The 23,402-nt window shown below is 39.4% G+C and overlaps 2 protein-coding genes across 14 annotated transcripts in view; one reads left to right on the top strand and one right to left on the bottom strand.

Moving 5' to 3' along the window:
- AREL1 (apoptosis resistant E3 ubiquitin protein ligase 1) overlaps nucleotides 1-14,354 on the bottom strand; it is a 43,702-nt gene extending 29,348 nt beyond the window's left edge. For 5 of the 10 annotated variants that reach the window (XM_019921166.3, XM_019921202.3, XM_033850840.2 and 2 more), the window contains exon 1: nucleotides 14,119-14,346. The gene's annotated coding sequence lies outside the window, so the exon portion shown is untranslated. Of the gene's footprint in view, nucleotides 1-14,118 lie in introns of all 10 variants that reach the window. The other 5 variants (XM_033850839.2, XM_019921197.3, XM_019921180.3 and 2 more) reach the window with 4 other exon arrangements.
- Nucleotides 14,355-14,389: 35 nt separating this feature from the next.
- FCF1 (FCF1 rRNA-processing protein) overlaps nucleotides 14,390-23,402 on the top strand; it is a 35,602-nt gene continuing 26,589 nt past the window's right edge. The window contains exons 1-4 of one of the 4 annotated variants that reach the window (XM_019921138.3): nucleotides 14,390-14,458; nucleotides 14,760-14,827; nucleotides 16,018-16,089; nucleotides 16,696-16,844. In XM_019921138.3, the coding sequence (XP_019776697.1) occupies nucleotides 14,456-14,458; nucleotides 14,760-14,827; nucleotides 16,018-16,089; nucleotides 16,696-16,844 (292 nt within the window). In that variant the 5' untranslated portion in view covers nucleotides 14,390-14,455. Of the gene's footprint in view, nucleotides 14,459-14,759; nucleotides 14,895-16,017; nucleotides 16,090-16,695; nucleotides 16,845-23,402 lie in introns of all 4 variants that reach the window. The other 3 variants (XM_073800237.1, XM_019921149.3, XM_004319300.4) reach the window with 3 other exon arrangements.

Below are 23,402 nucleotides of genomic sequence, written 5' to 3'. Positions count from 1 at the left end.
CTCGGTTCCGTGACATAATACTCCTGACTAGACTATCCCCCAAAACAGAAAGCTAGAATGCTGCTGTATTAGACTATAACCCCATTCCATGCTCCCCAGATGTGGGCATTGGGGCATGCCAGAATGTGCTAGAAGACAGAGGATAAATGGACACATTCCCACTGCGTCTAGTTATTAGAGGATGAGGTAGTGGGGAGAAAAAATATTCTCATGTTAAAACAAACTCATAGATAATAAAATAGAATGCAAAATATGCAAGAATTCCTAAAGATAAAACATGGGTAGGTTCAAAACGTTCATATATATTTTGTAGTTGAGGCAGAAAGGCTCCTTGGGGCTCTGTTCCCAGCCCCCAAAGGGTTACATGCCCGCTATCCTCTACCATTAGAGGTACCTGAGCCGAAAATTTGGAAAAGCACTGCAACTCCCCCTCAATTGTTGATATACTACCCCGTTACCACCCATTTCATATACTCACATTTTATTTTTTCTGCTATGTTCCTCTATCCCTAGATATCTATATTTTCTCTTAGCTTAAAATTATTTGCTGGGCTTCCCTGGTGGCGCAGTGGTTGAGAGTCTGCCTGCCGGTGCAGGGGGCACGGGTTTGAGGCCTGGTCTGGGAAGATCCCACATGCCGCGGAGCAACCGGGCCCGTGAGCCACAACTACTGAGCCTGCGCGTCTGGAGCCTGTGCTCCGCAACAAGAGAGGCCGCGATAGTGAAAGGCCCGCGCACCGCGATGAAGAGTGGCCCCCGCTCGCTGCAACTGGAGAAAGCCCTCGCACAGAAACGAAGACCCAACACAGCCAATCAATCAGTCAATAGAAATGCTGTAGAATTATTTAAAAAAAAAAAAAACCCTCAGGGGTTAGTTCTGTGAAACACTGCATACAATTATAAAAAAAAAATTATTTGCTAAAACTTCGTGTTTTAGCAAATTCACTATAATTCACCACCAACATCTTTAGGTTCTTCTGTATCATTCATTCTTCATTCATTTCACACTTGTTGAGCATCTGTGGCATGCCAGACTGTGTGCTAAAAGCTAAGGTCACAAGAATAAATAAGACGGGGTCTTTTCTTAACCTCCACGAACCCTGTCCAATGTGGGAGCTGGACAATACAACGTAGCAAGTACCACAAAAGAGGAAAAAACAATATGTGGAGGGCAAAGGAAGGAGAGAAGTAACTTTGCCTGAATGGGGAAGTGTTCACATGAGTGGCAAAGGGGCTATTACTTAAGAATGAGTAAGCATGTGCCAGGCAGAAAGAAAAAAAAAGTACCACTACCCTAGGTAGAAGCAGCAGCATAAGTAAAAGTACTGAGTCAAGAGAGAGTGATAAAAAGTTAAGCATTACAAAAGCAAAGTGTTTAGAAAACCACCTGGGCCATACAGGGTGACTGATTCTAAGTACAGTACAGTGCAGTGGTCAAGAGCATGAATCTCACAACGAAGCAATCCTGGACAAGCTACTTAGCTTATCTTCAGTTGCCTCAGATATAAAATGGAGATGCACTGAGAAAAGAAAGGAATTCAGCTGCGCTTGGGAAGCAAGACTTGGAATATAAGGGAAGGGAGGACCAGCTGAGACTGGCAACTAGACCCAGGTGACTTGGGACCACACGAGAGCCCTGGGGGATACGGCTTTATGTGCAAACCAAGCTGTGGGGTTGCCAGGTTATGATGGTGATTTATGCCCAAGCAGCCCAACCCAAATAAATGAGGAAGATGGCACAGAGTGTACCTGAGGGAACTTGGTTCAGCCAAGTTATACAGTTTTCATTTATATTCATTCCTCATCAGGAAAGATGAGAGATCCAGAGAAATCTCATTTGGAAACAACCAAACAACAATCCAAAATAATAAGCTTTCTGCATTTCTTTTTCAAGTATAATGATAAAAAGAAGAATCCACCTGCACTGAGAACTTACTATATGCCAGCACTGTTTGAAGTGTTTCATATATTATCTCATTTAACTCTCACAGCAACCATATAAGGTAACCATATTATTATGCATATTTTAGAGATTAGGAAACAGAGGTACAGAGAGCTCAAATAACTTGTCTGTAGTCACTAAGCTGACAACTGAAGGAACCAGGCAGTGTGATTCCAGAGCCTACCCTCTTACCCAGGAATACTGATGCATCAAGAAGAACCTCCAAAAAGGGGCTGGAGGGAAAGACATTCTTGGGATAGGAAGAATGAGAGCTCAGAAATATTTAATTTGTAATTTTAAAGGAATATGACTTCATTTTATTAGACTCTAAGCAACAATGACAACAAAACCACAAGAGATGTTTTTTTTGTTTTTTTTTTTTTTTGCGGTACGCGGGCTTCTCACTGTTGTGGCCTCTCCCCTTGCGGGACACAGGCTCCGGACGTGCAGGCTCAGCAGCCATGGCTCACGGGCCCAGCCTCTCCGCGGCATGTGGGATCTTCCCGGACCGGGGCACGAACCCGTGTCCCCTGCATCGGCAGGCAGACTCTCAACCACTGCGGCACCAGGGAAGCCCCAAGAGATGTTTTTTAACTAAGGGAGTAAGAGGATCACACATTTAAAAAGAAGTAACTCTGGGGGCAATGTGAAAGAGACTCTGAAGAGAAAGACAGATCAATGGCTGAGAGACAAGAGGATACTGGTCCAAGGGAGCTACTAGGCACTGGCTGTGATGTAGAGAGGGAAGACTAGCATATGCTTTATTTCTGTTAGAAGCAACAGATTGGTGATCTGCAAAGCTGAAAAGATCAGGGAGAGCAAGAAGCCAAGGACAAATCAGGATTTTCTATGCCTGGGAGCCTGGATGAATAATGGTAGAGAATTAAGGAGGCAGAGATGTAAGGAAAGTAATGAGTGCAGAACTGAACATGTTAAGTTTAAAGTGTCTATAGGATATCTAGTTGAGTATATCCACAAGATGAGTGGAAATCAGCATCTGAAGCTATAGATACCAGGATCCTGAGGGCAGTTAAAAGACATGGAGAATGGGAAAAGACTGCCAGAGAAAGGAGGCAGACCAAGAAAAAGACTAATCATAGAAGCCTGAGGGGATCAACGTTAAATATACCCTGCCCTTGCCCCCAAAAAAGAGCTAGCAAATCAAAATGAGAAGAAACTCAGAGGAGAAAAATTGTATTGGGTTGTCCAAAAGGTTCATTTGTTTTTTTCCGTAAGATGGCTCTAGTAGCACTTAGCTGTCTTTAACTTCATTTGAAACAATTTTGTTAGATTGTATGTCACAGCTGTAATATCAGTGTGCATTTAAAAAAAGACTTATCAAAATTGGTGATTTTTTGTGTAGCCATTTTAACATTGAAGACAGAAGAAAAAAAGCAACATTTTCGGCATATTACGCTTTATCATTTCAAGAAAGATAAAAATGCAACTGAAATGCACAAAAAGATTTGTGCAGTGTATGGAGAAGGTGCTGTGACTAATCAAATGTGTCAAAAGTAGTTTGCAAAGTTTCGTGCTGGAGATTTATTGCTGGACAATGCTCCACTGTTGGGTAGACCAATTTAAGTTGATAGCAATCAAATTGAAACAATAATTGAGAACAATCAATGTTATATCACGCGGGAGATAACCGACATACTCAAAATATCCAAATCAAGAATTGAAAATCATTTGCACCAGTTTGGTTATGTGAATCACTTTGATGTTTGGGTTCCACGTAAGTTAAGAGAAAAAAAGCTTCTTGATCATATTTCTGCATGCAATTCTCTACTGAAACATAATGAAAATGTTCCGTTTTTAAAACGAATTGTGATAGGCGATGAAAAGTGGATACTGTACAACAAAGTGGAATGGAAGAGATGGTGGGGCAAGCGAAATGAAACACCACCAACCATACGAAAGGCCAGTTCATCCAAAGAAAGTGACATTGTGTACATGGTGGGACTAGAAGGGAGTCCTCTATTATAAGCTCCTTCCGGAAAACCAAATGATTAATTCCAACAAGTACTGCTCACAACTAGACCAACTGAAAGTAGCACTCGACAAAAAGCATACAGAATTAGTCAACAGAAAATGCATAATCTTCCATCAGGATAACGCAAGACCGCATGTCTCTTTGATGACCAGGCAAAAACTGTTAGAGCTTGGCTGGGAAGTTCTGATTCATCCGCTGTATTCACCAGACATTGCACCTTCCGATTTCCATTTATTTCGGTCTTTACAAAATTCTCTTAATGGAAAAAATTTCAATTCCCTGAAAGACTGTAAAAGGCACCTGGAACAGTTCTTTGCTCAAAAAAGATAAAAAGTTTTGGGAAGATGGAATTATGAAATGGCCTGAAAAATGGCAGAAGGTAGTGGAACAAAAGGGTGAAAATGTCGTTCAATAAAGTTCATGGTGAAAATGAAAACTGTGTCTTTTATTTCTACTTAAAAAACTGAAGGTACTTTTTGGTCCACCCAATAAAAGTAATTTATTGGAGGCAAAAGGAAGTGACTATTTCTAGAAATTGATGGTCAACTGTATTAGACCGAGTAAAGATTTAGGCCAGAGGGGGAATTCAAAATCAGCCCTCAAGTTTTTTTTCCTTAGTTATTTAGAACTCTCATTCTCTGATCTAGCAACTTCTTCAAATAAAATTTGTATTTTATTTCCATCTGTTTTCATTAATAATATTAACCTCAACTTGACCCAACACTGATAACTAGTAAGCTCTTTGCAACTCAGTTCAGTGATATTATTATTTCAAAATTATTTTAATGCCTATAACAAATTCAGATCCAAACTAATTTAAATCCATTCTCTAATCCTATATAAATGACTGGTTAAAAAAAATCTCTTGTCAAATCTCTTGTCAAAATCAGTTTCACTGAAGTATAATTTATATCTAGTAAGTCACCAATTTAGAGCATACAATTAAGAGTTTTGACAACTGTATAAGGTTATGATATAAAATACAATCATGATACAGAACACTTCATCATCCCCAAAAGTTCCCTCATGATCCTTTGCAGTCAGCCCCCTCCTCCACCCTCCTGCACAACAACTGATGTACTTTCTTTTGCTATAATTTTGCCTTTTACAGAATGCCACAGAAATGACATCACATAGAAAATGTAGTCTTTTGTGTGTGACATAACACTTTTGAGCTCCATACATGCCATTACTTGTATCAGTTGTACATTCCCCTTTACTGCTGGTAGTAGTCGTCCATTATGTGGACGTACAACAATTTGTTTATCCATTCACCAGTACAGGACATTCTATCCAGGCTGGGGCTATTATGGGTATACATTCAAGTACAAGTGTAATGTGGACACACGTTTTCATTTCTCTTGGGTAAACAGCTAAGAGTGGGATTGCCAGGTCGTGTGGTTAGTATATATTTAATCTACAAGAAACCACCAAACTGTTTTCCAAAGCGGCTGTACCACCTTGCACTTCCACCAGCAATGTATGGGAGGTCCCGTTACTATACCCACTTATGCTTGGTATTATCAATCTTTTAAATTTTACCCATTCTAATAGGTGTGAAGTGGTATCTCACTGTGGTTTTAATTTCCCTAAGGACGAACAATATTGAATATCTTTTCATGGGCCTGTTGGCTATTTATAAAGCTTCTCTGGTATCCAAATCTTCTGCCATTTTAAAAAACTGAGCTGTCTTCTTACTACTGAGTTGTAAGAGTTCTTTATAAATTCTGAATACAAGTCCTTTATTAGATACACATTCGGCAAATATTTTCTGTGGCTTGCTTTTTCATTTTCTTAAGTGTTGTTTAAAGAGTAACAGTTTCTAATTTTCCTACCTTGATGAAATCCAACTTATTAATCTTTTTCTTCCTTTTATAGTTTGTGCTTTTTCATGTCTTATTTCTTTAAAAAAATCTTTGCCTAACTCAACGTCACAAAGATTTTCTTCTATAAGTTTTACCTAAAAGTTTTGCATAAGAAAATCTCTTGTCAAAGTTTTCTTTAAATTTTTATTTATTTGTTTGTTTGTTTGTTTGTTTATTTATGGCTGCATTGGGTCTTTGTTGCTGCATGCAGGTTTTCTCTAGCTGGGGCAAGCGGGGGCTACTCTTTGTTGCGGAGCACAGGCTCTAGGCGCGCGGGCTTCAGTAGTTGTGGCACGTGGGCTCTAGAGCGCAGGCTCAGTAGTTGTGGCACACGGGCTTAGGTGCTCCACGACATGTGGGATCTTCCCAGACCAGGGCTCGAGCCCGTGTCCCCTGGATTGGCAGGCGGATTCTTAACCACTGTGCCACCAGGGAAATCCACTTGTCAAAGTTTTTAGCAAGATTTTTTAAGAAACACCTGCATTCCATTTATCTCATCATTAGTCACACAGTTTTATTATCCCTTTGTTTCTTTCAAAATCAACTTCCCACATTAAGAACCACTATTTAAGTTATAGTCTATTTCAGAATTGGAAAGATTTTTATCTTTTAACAGATGTTCCACTTCTTCAATCTAATAAACGGCATTTCTAAATGTAGGCAAGATCTTAGTCCCTCAGTTCTCCTCAAATGACATAAAATTTCTGGACCCCTGATGCTTGTTTTTAAAAGTAATTCTACATTTCTTAATTCAATGTGGATTCCATTACATCAGTCTCTTTCAAATAATCCAGAGTTCTTCAGACTCAAAAGTAAATGAATAGTATATATAAAACTATTCTATGCCCCCTGGAATAGAGAATAGTTCAAAGAAAGTAGGAGAAAGGTATATAAAGCTAATGTTAGTAAAACAGGGAGAAATGAAACAAGAAATTATCATTGCTCATTTTGTAACTTCATGGAATGTCTGGAGAAAAACAAAGTAGAAGACTGGCTCATCTCTGTCCCTATCACAGTCTTTACTCTAAATCAAGAAAATAGCAGCATTATTTACAACTCCCTCCTACCCTGATGTTTTTTCTGTTTACCAAGCTGACTCTACTGTGCCCAATCCACAGATTTAGAACAGGCCCCTGTGTTCCCACACCATGGCAGCTTTTATGCTTAGGTGACCCTGGGCCACCGAATCTTGGCTGTAACAGGAAAAATTTTAAACTAATTCTCTGAATCTGACAAGCCGTCTCCCTCAATAAGTCTAGGAAGTTTTTATTTCATTAACTGTGCATGAAGTGGCAGGCAAACAGCCAGATCTACAGCCCAGTGGGGTGAAACTGGAATTGTCACACATATACTCAAAAGCTAACACAATTTCTAACTATACTACCATCTATTACTTTCAGTTCTACTCTTATTTTTTAAGGAAAATAAATTATTTATATAATCAGAAGAAAGAGGAACCTTAAATGAATACTTTATAGTTCCTTGTTTAAGATTCTGGGAAGAAAAACTCAACTAGCCACAGAAATGACAACTTAAGATGGCTCAAACTGAAGGAGAAACTCAACACTTAATGGTATTCAAAACAAAACTTCTGTTGACCTAATAATCAATGTTACCAAACAAGGGTTTATTAATTTCTTCAAATGTGTATTAAGAACCTATTACATGGGGCCTCCCTGGTGGCACAGTGGTTAAGAATCCCCCTGCCAATGCAGGGGATACGGGTTCGAGCCCTGGTGCGGGAAGATCCCACATGCCACGGAACAACTAAGCCCGTGCGCTACAACTACTGACTGAGCCTGCAATCTAGAGCCCATGAGCCACAACCACTGAAGCCCATGCGCCTAGAGCCCATGCTCTGCAACAAGAGAAACCACAGCAATGAGAAGCCCATGCACCGCAACGAAGAGTAGTCCCTGCTCACCGCGACTAGAGAAAGCCCGCACACAGCAACGAAGACCCAACACAGCCAAAAATAAATAAATTTTTAAAAAAAGAACCTATTACATGCCAAGCAATATGTTGGATGCTTAGGATTCCAAAATAAGATAGTCCCTGACCCCTTAGAAACAAACTAGTAAAGAAGACAGACAAGTAAATAATTGGTGATAGTTCCATATAGTAAAATCTATGAGGTGGGGCTTCCCTGGTGGCGCAGTGGTTGACAGTCTGCCTGACAATGCAAGGGACACGGGTTCGAGCCCTGGTCTGGGAGGATCCCACATGCCGCGGAGCAACTGGGCCCGTGAGCCACAACTACTGAGCCTGTGCGTCTGGAGCCTGTGCTCCGCAACAAGAGAGGCCGCGATAGTGAGAGGCCCGTGCACCGCGATGAAGAGTGGCCCCCTCTTGCCACAACTAGAGAAAGTCCTCGCACAGAAATGAAGACCCAACACAGCCATAAATAAATAAATAAAGCAAACTGTCAACAAGTAAAAATAAATAAACACTATTAAAAAAGAATCTATGAGGTGAACACGCAGTGTTAGTGGAGGCTGGGAAGGGACCCTCAATCAGGATCAGCTCTTAAGCTTCTCAGGAAACTTCACACCACTCTCCTGGGAGCAAAGCCAACTCTCCCACTGAATTAACAGTGCTCTGGGAATCAAAGGCTACAAAACACTACCTATGTGGTATTGTTTATTCTCATGGTCAATGACTTTCTCTCCTCAGCACTGGTCAGAGGGGATTATTGGACCACATACATGGCACAGAAAAAGCTCACTGGAAACCCTAATTTATCAAAATTACACATGATCTAAATGCAGTGTGGTATCCTGGAACAGAAAAAGGGTATTAGTGGAAAATTTTATGAATCTAAATAAAGTCTGTAGTCCAATGTTAATTTCTTAGATGTGACAAAATGTACCGCGATTATGCAAGACGTTAACATCAGGGAGAGATCTGAGTGAAAGGTATACAGGAACTTGCTGTACTATTTTGCATCTTTTCTATGAACTTAAAATTTTTCCAATGTAAAATCTGGTTTTAAAAAAAGTACATATGGTTCCACACTTTACATTCTCACTCCCCCTTAGGATTCTGATCATGCCTCCCTAGTCACTGCCCCAGTTTAGGTAATGCTTGGTTAAAACGTTGTTTCAAAACATTTTCGATCCTTTTCTATGGATATAAACCATTTATGCAGCCCAGTTGGGTTTCCTTCTTCACCAAGATATGAAAAACTAGATCACACTTGGGAGGTTTTAACTGTTTTCCTAACAGTTTCACCACATACACCAAGGGGTATCCTTGGAGTTAAACTTCTCTAAGTGGACAAGACAGAGTTTAAAATAACCTGGGCTGGATCTGTGGATAAAAACAAAGGGACACAACAGAAATGTATTTTGTATATTCTTAGAATATCTTTACCTGATCTCTGATCAAAAGGAATAATGAATAGAAAATACAATGAAAGCATAGGAAGGACTTTTCCAGAAGCCTACAGCAAACTTAATCTCTCACGTCATTGACCAAGATTGAATTACATTTTCTTTCCTAAATTAGAGACTGGTAAAGACGGATGGAATTATTCTTAGCCAACCAGCCCCATCCTTTGGCGTGAAGAGGTGGTTGGCTTTCCCTGAAGCACGTGGCTGCAAGGGAGGAAAGAGAATACATGGAAAAAAGTCTGTTAGGAGGAAGGAGGAAATGGATGCTAGGGGTAGGGAGGTGTGGAGATCAACCAAAAGAATCCTCTGCACTTTTATATCCACAGTATGCCAGCATTTAAGGAACTTTAAAATGTAAAAGCAACTTTTACTATGTAATTACTTTTACTAGCACTTGTGTTTTCTCTTGCTTTTTCAAAGTTCTTGGGGTGGACATGGGAGCTTATACAAGTGCCAAAAAAAGACAGAGAATTAAGTATGGCTAGTAGGTTTCTATGAGTAGTGGGCTTAGTGTCTGTTGGGTGGGTTATGTGGGGTACCAAATTCATGTTCCTTGTATGGTTCTAGTGGAATCAGATGGCCTTGCAGACATACAGAAGCATAAAGAGAGGTCATCTACTTAAGCCAATCCCAATTTTTCAAAACAGAAATGTATTTTAAATGCTTTTTAAAGTGTTTTATTTCACTTTGTCTTTAAGTCTAGTCCAAAAGGAACTAGCATTTGTTAAAGGATAAAAATAGATTGATATGGGCTTCCCTGGTGGTGCAGTGGTTGAGAGTCTGCCTGCCAATGCAGGGGACACGGGTTCGTGCCCCGGTCCGGGAAGATCCCACATGCCGTGGAGCAGCTGGGCCCGTGAGCCATGGCCGCTGAGCCTGCACTCCGCAACGGGAGAGGCCACAACAGTGGGAGGCCCGCGTACCGCAAAAAAAAAAAAAAAAAAAAAAAAAGAGGGATATGCCTTGGGAAGAGAAAGTAGAAACTACACAGGGATATTGTATAAGATCTTAGAGTACCTAAGCAGGAAGGGATCTCAAAATCATTACTAAACCATTCAATCTTTTAATAAAATTTATTGTGGGACTTCCCTGGTGGTCCAGTGGCTAAGACTCCATGCTCCCAATGTGGGGACCCGGGTTAGATCCCTGGTCAGGGAACTAGCTCCCACATGCCGCAACTGAGTTCGCATGCCACAATCAAAAGATCCTGCGTGCCACAACTAAAGACCCAGCACAGCCAAATAAATAAATAAATAAACAAACAAATAATTTTAAAAAAATTGTGTTAGTATTTTTAAAATACAATGAACAGGACTTCCCTGGGGCACAGTGGTTAAGAATTCGCCTGCCAATGCAGAGGACACAGGTTCAAGCCCTGGTGCAGGAAGATCCCACATGCCGCGGAGCAACTAAGCCCATGTGCCACAACTACTAAGCCTGTGCTTTACAGCCTGTGAGCCACAACTACTGAGTCCACGTGCCACAACTACTGAAGCCCGCGTGCCTACAGCCCGTGCTCCGCAACAAGAGAAGCCACCGCAATGAGAAGCCCACGCACCGCAATGAAGAGCAGCCCCCACTCGCGGCAACTAGAGAAAGTCCACGTGCAGCAACGAAGACCCAACGCAGCCAAAAATAAATTAATTAATTTTTAAAAATACAATGAACAGATGTTAATAATTAGCATCTCAACACCAACAGGCAAACTGCACTGAAATGAATGCTTCAGGTAAAAGCTCTGAGAAACATGATAACCAATTCCTCAACTATTCAAAGTAACAAAAATTCATATTAAAATCATATGGTGCTGTTTCCAATTCAGGCTAAATGAAAAGACATATAGCTACCATAACTGTTTGGTTTCTAATATCTAAACGATATCACCTCTTTCTATTAAACCATAATTTGTAGTACAGACTTCAAGAGTCCCTTCAGGAAAATGTCATGGTGACATAACACCATATCAAGTCTCAGGCATGCTCACACATACCCACACACTGCAATAAGGTTAAACAACCTCAAAACTTTGGAAACTGCTATACAAAAGAATATTAGTGAAGGCTAAGCATTCATAAACCCTTCAAAAGGCAAAGAAACCAAAGAAAGATAACTAAAATCTACACTTAAGCTATTTAATGACTAAAGTCATTTAAAAGGTAAACTGATCCATTAAGGTCATAAAATTTGATCTGTTATATGGTATGTTACAGTGTTAAATAAATATTACACAACACTACTCTGACCTGAACCACTACCAGAAAGATGAAAAAGTAGAATAATTCCTCTAAAATATTTCAATTTGCGTATCTGTTCAACCACCTACCATAATTTATCTGTACACAAGTCTTTCTCCAATACAGGCCTGAACTTTTTAAGAGTAACCAGCACATTGCCTGGAGCAGAATGGGCCCCCAATAAATGCCTTCTGAATGAATGAACATGCAGCGGTAATGTACTTCTGAGGTATCCTTACGAACCAATTCAATATCGATACCTTAGGAGTAGGGAATGCTATACACATATGCTACCATATTTAGAGGCAGTCAAGCTAACTGAAAAATAACTAACAGCAACTAACGTTTGTTGGGAGAAAAACTCGTATCACATGAGACATAAAAATAAGTGTAAAAACTGTAACTTGAAAAGGAAGAAAATATCTGTGAATTTTTTTTTCTCTTAATGGCCACAAAAGTGAATCTACCTCTAACTTTCTAACATTGAAATACAAGATGTTGGAATCTTTCATCATCCAAAATTTTATATAGAAATTTGTTAACAACTTAACATTAGTAAGTTAGACCAATTAGTGAATGGAATGAAGTCCAAGCCCAATTATGTGTTCAAACTGTGGGTCGACTGCCTTGAACAATTCTTTCTCTTCAAGACTGCAGAAAAGTACAAAACAACCTCTTGACTGCTGAGAAGGACTAAAATTATTTCTTTTTCTCACAAGTATGTAATCAAAAGCAATTACTTTCTGCTCCCACCCAACACAAAACATCATCTCCCCCTCCCATCACCATCAAAATATGCTATAGAATATCCGACTACTTTAATCTTAGACCATAAGAATCTCAGATTGCAACAAGATTACAATGCAACAAAACATATTTTTCTAAGTATGGTCTCATCCCCCATGGTGTTCCTACATTAATTTAGCTCCCTATCAAGTTTTAACAATCAAGGAAATCAGAAAAGTCTCAGAATAGATATTACAAACTGCTTTTTTTTTTAATGTATTATTGTTCGTGAATTCCAAAATTCAGGGTACACATTACCAAGGGAGTGTTTTTCTGTCAATGCCTGAATTTAAATGCAAATGACTATTTAATTATATGCAATTTTCCCTCTGAACCTATATATAACACTAATCAGTCTCCAAATGTTTAAAACAAACACACCAATCATGTTTACTTAAGAAGCTAATTGCCTAATCACCAAGAGGTTCTAATGCATCGAAAAAGTGGTGGCTATCATATCACCATGACAGCTTGGCAGAAAGGCTGTTCCCGAAAGATTAGGAACTTCTAGTAACCACAAATGGGGTAAAGCAAGAGGCACATACAGTATCTGTAGATGCTCCCATAATAAAATAATTTCCGTATCAAAAATTCAGAGCCTACAAAGTCAGATATGTGCCGTACAAAGCTATCTAAATGCACGCGTGCCTAAAAGGGGAAGCAGAAGTAGGAAGAAAACTGTCTACTCAAATCAACACAAGAAACCACCCTGCAATTGAGCTTTTCAAGAACTGAAAACGTAATAAAGTTTTTGAGGTTATCAACACATTCAAGTTCCAAATTGAGCAACTATATTAAAATACACAATTGGCATACTCTGACAGAAGACACACAACAATAACAGAAAACACTTTAATAGGGTTTAGTCGTGCTAGGAACTTCATACTTCAACTAATTTAGTCTTGTTTACATCCCTGTAAGACAGATACTATTCATTTTACAGGTAAAGAATCTGAAGCACAGATAAAATCACCCAATTACAAACAACTAGTAAGAGGCAGAACAGGGATTTTTAGTTCCACCAGTTAGGCTCAAAATTTCATGTTAATATACTATATTTCATAGTAAGGCTTATGCTGCAATGGTCAGCTTTTTTTTTTTTTTTTAACCTCATAACCTTTTTGGATTTCAAACACTAGGACAGCTTTGTGCAGTAAGTTAAGTACAGACTTTGGAATCAAACAGACCCAAACAAACCCCTGAACAAAGTCTGAGCCTCAGCTTCCCCATATGTAAAAAGAGGGTACTGAAGTTATTGTGAAGGTCAAAGAAGGTAATATAATTAAAGTGCCAAATACAGTATGTAAGATCGGGGTTCTTAACTTAAAGCGCAGACACCTAGAGGGTTCACGGATGGGCTTCAGAGTCCAAGAGTCTCATAATTGTATGGCAAATGTTGTATGTGTACCCATTTGTTAAAGAATAGTCCGTGGATCTCCGAAAGGTTAAGAACCACCAGAGTACCTAGGAGGTACTCAAAAAATGGAAGCTATCTTTCCCTTTTTGTTCTCAAAAACTCTACCTTTTCCATTAGAGATGACAGACCAAGCCTTCACAATACATGTTAATTATTTCCCAACATTTTCCTGGCTTGGTAACTAGTAACATATGCAAGCTTATGCCTCAATTTTCTAGAGTTAAAAGAGACAATCTAAAGAAGGCCCTCAAACGCTGCTCCATCCCTCGCTTCACCGAGATGAATACACGGTAATCACTCGGGGGAGAATCATGAGGATCGTCCGCCTGGCTACACCAGGCACAATGCCGGCTGGGAGAACCAAGTAGGAACCAGAGCCTCCGAGTAGCACGATAAAGACCTGATGCCCCAGCGCTGAAGGATGAGGAGAATGTGTTTCCCCAAGCTACTGGGCAACCCAGAATTTCGTCCCCCCTACCCTTGCGCTACCTCTCTCTGGAACTCTAGTGCAGTCAGGTCTTCTGGGCTCTGCCCCGTGCTGGAGAGATGCAATAGAGAAACATTACCCGAGCAGGGGATGCAGCACGGCGAAGTCCCAGCTCTGCTACCCTGGGAGGCGGCTGCAGCACCAGCAGAAAACCGTCCCTCGACCCTCCCCAAGAAAACCCAGCACAGAACACTGCCAGGGTCGGGAACCGGCTTGGGCTTTTCCGTTGCCCAAAACGGCTTCCGCTTCCGGGCTAGCCTTTGCCGGAAGCGCTATACGGCTGACGCAAAAGTGTCGTGCTGCTGGTAATTCCGGAAGAAACAACAGTGCGGTGTGAACATGGTGAGAGACGAGGGTTCGAGAAGGGGCATTGTCAGACCACGTTTGGGACAGAGATTGAGGGAGTAGCCATTGGCCAAATTTCCACAATATTCCCCTTGCTTATTTTCATTCTGATCTTAGCTTTTAAGCTGCTTGGAGTGGTGCCTGTTATGCTCTAGCGAGTGGGGAGAGCGCTGGGTTGAGGCAGCTAGAATAAGAAGAGTTGGGTATTTGAGGGAAGAGAGGTGTGGACAAAAGAAAAGGAACTCAAGAAGATGCAACGTACTTTCAACTCTTTTAACTCTAAAATTTTTGTTTTAAGGGGAAACAAAAGAAAACACGGAAGTATGCGACCATGAAGCGAATGCTTAGTCTCAGAGATCAGAGGCTGTGAGTGTCTGGAATCAACTGGGTTCATAGACTGCCCGGAGATATAGAAGTCACGAGGGGATAAGTAGTAAAAGTTTTTGTTGTTGTTTTGTGTTTAGTTGTGATATTATTGTGTCTTGGATTTATATAGCATAGGGTAATAAAGTATAACAGTCACTTAGCTGATGAGCAAGTACACTGGTGAATGGGATGGGAATTCATCATCGCTTAAGTGTTCAATTTGTACCACCGTTTTTATATACTGTATCTGCCATATCACATTTAAGCCTCCTAACAGTTCTGTGAGGTAGGTAGGATTATCTCTATGTTCTTGCCATTACACTGCACATTCCCCGGGAAAAGAAAGGTTTGTTATAATTTTTGAAAGGCAGTGAGGTCAGAGACCATGGCTGTACCAGCACCTGACAACTCAAATATTTTTGAAAGAAAAAATGGGAAAATACATAGATGTCTCCACTTTATAAATCTTATAAGAAGATTTATGACTGTGGAAGAAGAGAGTAGAATGATATTCCCTATTATAAGGAGGAACTAAACAGCTTGCCTGCTTCAGTGAACAATGGACTGAGTTATTAAACAAGGACTAGACTTCACTGTTTCTGAGCCTTAGAACAAAGGAGTGAGTGGTTGTTAGAGCCTTCATTTGTTATTAAATTGTATTCTTGGCCTTTAGTATGTATTTATTATGTAATTTTAAGGAAATTTGCCCCACTAATAATATTCTGTTTCTAGTTAAAGTTAAATTTTGTATATATATTGTCACATTTTAGCGCTTTTTAAGAGACATGTAGGGGAACCCTTTTCCTCCTGCTGTTGAAGCATCTCAGTCTTTAGAAGATAAATGTCAGCCTGTTTACCCACTGCTTGGAAGTGGATTTTAATCCTTGATATGAGAGCTTCTGACTAAGAACGAAATAATAATCTAACCAACATTTATTTATCCATTAACAATTTTTATGGATTATTAGCTAATGGTTTTAAAATTTAATTATGTTTTACTGATTAATTCTAGGCTATTTCCCACATAGTTATTCGTGCTCAAAAAGTGTATGCTGATATTAATATAATGAAGTCACAAAGTAGAATTTCCTTTCTAGACAAAAAAAAAGAAACTTTTAATTTTCACGAGGTTATAACTGCTATGGTTTTTTCTTCTCCCCTACATTGAATTTACTTGTTTTTTTTCCTAGTAAAGAAAAGGATAGATTAAAACCGAAAAAGAAAGAAAAGAAAGATCCCAGTGCACTCAAGGAAAGAGAAGTGTGAGTAATCAAAAATTTCAAGTTTTCCTTTAAAACTAGAAGAAAGATTCTAAAACTGTAGACCTCATAGAAATTCAGGCTTTCCCTGAACTGATTTGCTCAGTCATTTGTCTGTCTGACACAACTATACAAATGAAGCTATGCAAATGAAAGTGTTATTGATGAGTATATACCAATTCTAATGGTTTGAAGGTTTTTGGACTTCATAGAGCAGTAAAATTTTCCCTAAAATCCTGGGAATTAAATCTAGGATCATTTGTTTTTCTTTGCCAAGAATCTTTCTAAAGAAATACTTGCCATTGTTTTAACATATCAGCATTTCATAAAAGAGAGAATGTGTCACCAAAAAGTAGTAAGGGCATATTTTCAGGATAAAGGTCATTCCTTTTAAATAAATACACTTAACTTTATGAAACCTCATCACATTTTTCTTATTTTTCTTATTTGCTCTAGATTGGTGATGGATATATCATCAGAGGATTTATTAGGATTTATGTCCAAAGAAAGGAAAAAGGAACAAACTGTTCCAAGCAGGGACTTCTTTTTTTTGTTTTTACCAAATATCAGTGTAGACATTACTTTGTGTTTTGTTTCTTTTTCCTTCAGCCCCCAACACCCTTCCTGCTTATTCTTCCAATATAACACACAGCTGGGCCCACCTTACCACATCCTGGTCGATACCAACTTTATCAACTTTTCCATTAAAGCCAAACTGGACTTAGTGCAGTCAATGATGGACTGTCTGTATGCCAAGTGTGAGTATCAGACCTTTCCATTTCTGTGACATTTGTACAGAATAATCATACTTACCAAATACATGAAAAGAGGGGAATGGGGTTCTAGTTTAACTGAATTGCTGGCTATTTAATTTGCTCACCATAGCAATGACCATTTTCAGTGAACTGAAATATAATGCTGGGACTTCCCTGGTGGTCCAGTGGTTAAGACTCTGCGCCCTCCCAATGCAGGGGGCCTAGGTTCGATCCCTGGTCAGGAAACTAGTTCTCGCATGCTGCAACTAAGAGCCTGTGTGCCGCAACTAAAGAGTCCACATGCCGCATCTAAAAGATACCACATGCCTCAACTAAAGATCCCACAGGCCACAACGAAGACCCCACGTGCTGTAACTAAGACCCAACGCAGCCAAATAAATAAATAAATTTTAAGAAAAAAAGGACTGAAAAGAAATATGCCAAAAAATGTTCAAAAAAAAAAAAGACATTTATGAAAAAACAAATATACGGGCTTCCCTAGTGGTGCAGTGGTTGAGCGTCTACCTGCCGATGCAGGGGACATGGGTTCGTGCCCCAGTCTGGGAAGATCCCATGTGCCGCGGAGCGGCTGGGCCCATGAGCCATGGCCGCTGAGCCTGCACGGCCACAGCAGTGAGAGGCCTGCATACCGCAAAAACAAACAAAAAAACCCACAGAAATATGATGCAAACTTGACTGGGAATAATTAAACTTTCACAATTCATAAAACACTTAGCATGCTTTGATCATCATTATAGACATCAATTTAGAAAAAAAATAGGTGGGGAATTTTCTGTTTTAGGATTTTAAAACAGATTTTAAAATTCTGGATAAATGAAAATTTATTTCACTTCTCACTATTTATTTATTTATTTATTTACATTAAGTAGGAAACATCCTCCATTCCACTCCAATGTGGAAAAGCTAAATAAGACATTTTGCCGTTTACAATCAGAGAACCAGAAATGATGATGGTCAACTATTCTTAAGTTTATTCAGTGTGATGTTTATTTGTACCACAAAGGATCTAAGGTAGTTTATTTACACGTAGGTATGCAATTTACCATTAATAGATTTCCCTTGTGTGTTTGGGTATCTCTTCCTTCAAATGATCTTCTCTTCCTACCATGAGAAGGAAAAAAAAATTTAGGCCAAGGACAAGGGAATAACTTCCTAATAGATCTGTTGCGTATTGTGGTGGCTTTATATTCATATATTTTCCAGTCATCTAGTTGAAGGTACAAATGAAAATTAGACTTTAACTTGGCTGTAAAGAATAAATTATTGGAGTCAAAGGAAAAAATGCGCACCTCCATCTTTAATATTTAAAAGATACTATATAATGAACATTTACAGAATGAAAGTAATGTGAATGTTGTTTATTGATTTATTAAAATTAGCAAGATCGGGGGGCCTTCCTTGGTGGTGCAGTGGCTGAGAATCCGCCTGCCAATGCAGGGGACATGGGTTTGAGCCCTGGTCCGGAAGGATCCCACATGCCGCAGAGCAACTAAGCCCATGTGCCACAACTACTGAGCCTGCACTCTAGAGCCTGCGAGCCACAACTACTGAGCCTGAGTGCCACAGATACTGAAGCCTATGCGCCTAGAGCCAGCGCTCCACAGCAAGAGAAGCCACCACAATGAGAAACCTGCGCACTGCAACGGAGAGTAGCCCCCGCTCGCCACAACTAGAGAAAGCCCGGGTGCAGCAACAAAGACCCAATGCAGCCATAAATAAATAAATATTTAAATATTTAAAAAATTGAAAAAAATAAAATTGGGAAGATGGGATAAGGCATGTGTGATGAGTAAGAGAGGTAAATAATTTAAATGCCTAAAATTAATAAATGTAAAAAGTAACTGCACACTATAAAACTCTTAAAGGAAAACATAGGCAGAACACACTACGACATAAATCACAGCAAGATCCTTTTTGACCCACCTCCTAGAGAAATGGAAATAAAAATAAACAAATGGGACCTAATGAAACTTAAAAGCTTTTGCACAGCAAAGGAAAACATAAACAAGATGAAAAGACAGCCCTCAGAATGGGAGAAAATATTTGCAAATGAAGCAACTGACAAAGGATTAATCTCCAAAATATACAAGCAGCTCATGCAGCTCAATATCAAAAAAACAAACTACCCAGTCCAAAAATGGGCAGTAGACCTAAATAGACATTTCTCCAAAGAAGATATACAGATTGCCAACAAACACATGAAAGGATGCTCAACATCACTAATCACTAGAGAAACGCAAATCAAAACTACAATGAGGTATCACCTCACACCAGTCAGAATGGCCATCATCAAAAAATCTAGAAACAATAAACGCTGGAGAGGGTGTGGAGAAAAGGGAACCCTCTTGCACTGTTGGTGGGAATGTAAATTGATACAGCCACTATGGAGAACAGTATGGAGGTTCCTCATAAAACTAAAAATAGAACTACCATATGACCCAGCAATCCCACTACTGGGCATATACCCTGAGAAAACCATAATTCAAAAAGAGTCATGTACCACAGTGTTCATTGCAGCACTATTTACAATAGCCAGGACATGGAAGCAACCTAAGTGTCCATCAACAGATGAATGGATAAAGAAGATGTGGCACATATATACAATGGAATATTACTCAGCCATAAAAAGAAATGAAATTGAGTTATTCGTAGTGAGGTGGATGGACCTAGAGTCTGTCATACAGAGTGAAGTAAGTCAGAAAGAGAAAAACAAATACAATATGCTAACACATATATATGGAATCTAAAAAAAATTAAATGGTTCTGAAGAACCTAGGGGCAGGACAGGAATAAAGACGCAGATGTAGAGAATGGACTTGAGGACACAGGGAGGGGGAAGGGTAAACTGGGATTAAGTGAGAGAGTGGCTTGGACATATGTACACTGCCAAATGTAAAATAGATAGCTAGTGGGAAGCAGCCACATAGCACAGGGAGATCAGCTCGGTGCTCTGTGTCCACCTACAGGGGTGGGATAGGGAGGGTGGGAGGGAGATGCAAGAGGGAGGAGATATGGGGATATGTGTATATGTATAGCTGATTCACTTTGTTATAAAGCAGAAACTAGCACACCATTGTAGAGCAATTATACTCCAATAAAGATGTTAAAAAAAAAAAGATGCTAGTTACACGTATAAGTTTTAAGGTTTTTTTAGAATTTTTGTTGGGGTGTGGTTGGTTTATAGTGTTGTGTTGGTTTCAGGTGTACAGCAGAGTGAATCAGTTATACATGTACATATATCCACTCTTATTTAGATTCTTTTCCCATATAGGCCATTATGGAGTATTGAGTTCCCTGTGCTACATGGTAGGTCCTTATTATCTATTTTATATACAGTAGACTGTATATGTCAATCCCAATCTCCCAATTTATCCCTCCCCCCCCCAAGTTTTAAGTTTAAATAAAATATTTAAGGGACTTCCCTGGTGACGCAGTGGTTAAGAATCTGCCTGCCAATGCAGGGACACAGGTTCAAGCCCTGGTCTGGGAAGATCTCACATGCCGCAGAGCAGCTAAGCCCATGCGCCACAACTACTGAGCCTGCGCTCTAGAGCCCGCGAGCTACAACTACTGAAGCCTGCGCTCCTAGAGCCCATGCTCCACAGCAAGAGAAGCCGTAATAAGAGAAGCCACTGCACTGAGAAGCCCGTGCACCAAAATGAATAGTAGCCCCCGCTCACCGCAACTAGAGAAAGTCCATGCACAGCAACGAAGACCCAACGCAGCCAAAAATAAATAAATAAGTAAATAATGCTAAAACAAAACAAAAAAAATAAGGCATCTATGTATCTTATTTAAATGATTCACACTTTGACTTCTTGAAATACTGGACACAGAGTTACACACTGATGAGGGACAAAGTTGGTTTAACTGTAAAGTACTGAGCAGACACACAAACCAAATGAGAAGCCATGCTCAGAAAAATAATTTTTAGGCCTCCAAAGATAAAATAACAATCTGACTTTATTGTTCTAGGGTAATGTACTGTATCAGGGACTCCAGTTGTTTCAGTGGCACTGTGCCATGCCACCCAGATCATATCTGTCAGGTGGGATTAAGTGGGAACAGAAACTGATCCAATCAAGCTGCCAGTAAATTGACTGAAATTTGAAGGCTGTAATGTAGCAGTGATTTTGGACAGGAACAATGTGAGGAACTAAACATAACAAGACTTGGTCACTCCTGCTATGTCTTTGCAGTAGAGCATTCTATTTTTATGACAGTATGTAAAATCCTATTACATCAAAATTCTGGAACACATGGAACTTCTATAGAAGCATGATGTGTTATCTGCCAACAAGATATTAAACCAAATTCGTCTGGTGTTTTCCATAAATAATTCCCTACTATTGTCTGGCATCTAGTAAGTATTGACTACGTTTGTGAAAATAGAATTCTAGGAATGACCTATCCTATTTTCTGTGATTTCACTGAAGAAAGAACATATTGTTTTATTTGTATATTTCATCTCAGTAATGTTTTACTATTATAATTCCATGTTAATATGTTATTCTTGGTACCATGAAGTCATAGTATTTTCCAAACTAAGTGATTTGTTATTTCTTTGAAAGTTAGTGGTATATTTCTTTCATAATCTTCATTGTCACCATTAACAATAAATATGAAGTGGCTCTACTACACAGAGTTTAAAGAAGGGTGCTAGAATATATGGTGTGCTGTTCCTGTCATCCAGGATTTGACTATCTAGATGGAGAGAGGAGATGTCAATAGATGAAAAAAAGATAATCATAATGCCAGCTGTTTGGAACTATGAATTACTATGTTCTGGTGTTGTGTTCAGTGCTTTTCATAATTGTCATAATCCTCACAATAACCTAATATGATGAGTAGTATGTCCCCATTTTACAAATGAGAAAACTAAACAGAAACTTGAAGATTCATTTCTTCATTCGATAATGATCACTCTTGAGTATCAGATATTATATAATATAGGAATTCAAGAGAGGGTGAGTGCTACTTGATCTGAGCTTCATAGCTTGGTTGGATTTTAGTGAATAGAGAGAGAGAGAGAGAGAGAGAGAGCATTCCAGGCAAAGGAAAGGACACTCCCAAAGGTTGAAAACATGAGAGCAAATTTGGTGAGAATAGTTGGGCTCAAGTGAGTATAAGTGGGAGAGTGAAGGTGAAACTCAATTCTATCCACAAACATTTCTTAAAGATTGGCAGAAGTGGTTTGGAGACAAATTGTTGAGTGCTTTAAGTAAAAAGCTAAGGAGTTTAGACTTTGTTTTACAGGAAGTGGTGAGTCAAAAATCATTTAACTTGTGTTTAAATTATGTAAATTATAATAGTAACATGTACATTAAAACTAAACAATACAGGGACTTCCTTGGTGGCACAGTGGTTAAGACCCCATGTTCACAATGCAGGGGGCCTGGGTTTGATCCCTGGTCAGGGAACTAGATCCAACATGCATGACACAACTAAGAGTTTGCATGCTCAACTAAGGATCCCATGTGCCGCAACTAAGGAGCCTGCCTGCAGCAACTAAGAAGCCCACGTGACACAATTAAGGAGCCAGTGAGCTGCAACTAAGGAGCCCGCCTGTTGCAACTAAGACAGTGCAACTAGATAAATAAATAAATACATATTTAAAAAACAAAAAAACGAAAAACTAAGCAATACAAAACATAAAAAGAATAGGCAAAAGTTCTCCCCCGCATCAGGCCGTGATTTTACTTCCCAGAAATAATCACTGTTAATAGTTTGGGTATTACCTTCCAACCTTTTACAATTAATAAAAATATAGATGTAAACATAATTGGAATTATACTATGCATGCTTTTTGGCCACCTGTTTTTTTTTCACTGAGTAATGTATCATGAACACCTTTCCATGTTAATACATGCTACGAAGACCTTTGTACAGCTTCAAGCATTTCAAAACTTGGATGCACTAAGATGAAAAAAATCTAGAAAATATACATTAACATAACCAATGTTGCAATAAATATCTTTGATTATCTTCCTAAAAAAAAAGTAACTGCATAAGTTTATTATTAACCAAGTTATAAAGGTAACCACCAAGTGAGAAAAACAACCAATGAATTAAAATAGTCATCTCTATGGATCAGAATTGGTGGGGTGGGAAAAGATCAGGGGATGGTTACTTTTTCATATAGTCCTTTTCGTATTTTTTTTAAGCTATGTACATCTAATACTTTATTTTATTTTATTTTATTTATTTTTTTAACCGTACGCGGGCCTCTCACTGTTGTGGCCTCTCCCGTTGCAGAGCACAGGCTCCGGACGCACGGGCTCAGCGGCCATGGCTCACGGGCCCAGCCGCTCCGCGGCATGTGGGATCTTCCCGGACCGGGGCATGAACCCGTGTCCCCTGCATCGGCAGGCGGACTCTCAACCACTGCGCCACCAGGGAAGCCCACATCTAATACTTTAATTTTTTAAAAAGCCTCTTAGAAATCATAAAGAGTAGTCTGAAGTTGACGCACTACCATGCCTGTAAAAGTGTACTAGGGTGGCCTGTATGAGGGAAGACACTAATCTTGGTAGACTTCTT

Source organism: Tursiops truncatus, chromosome 2, assembly GCF_011762595.2.
Source record: "Tursiops truncatus isolate mTurTru1 chromosome 2, mTurTru1.mat.Y, whole genome shotgun sequence".
In the NCBI taxonomy this organism is placed as follows: Eukaryota; Metazoa; Chordata; class Mammalia; order Artiodactyla; family Delphinidae; genus Tursiops; species Tursiops truncatus.
This window is presented reverse-complemented; position numbering and strand designations above follow the sequence as displayed.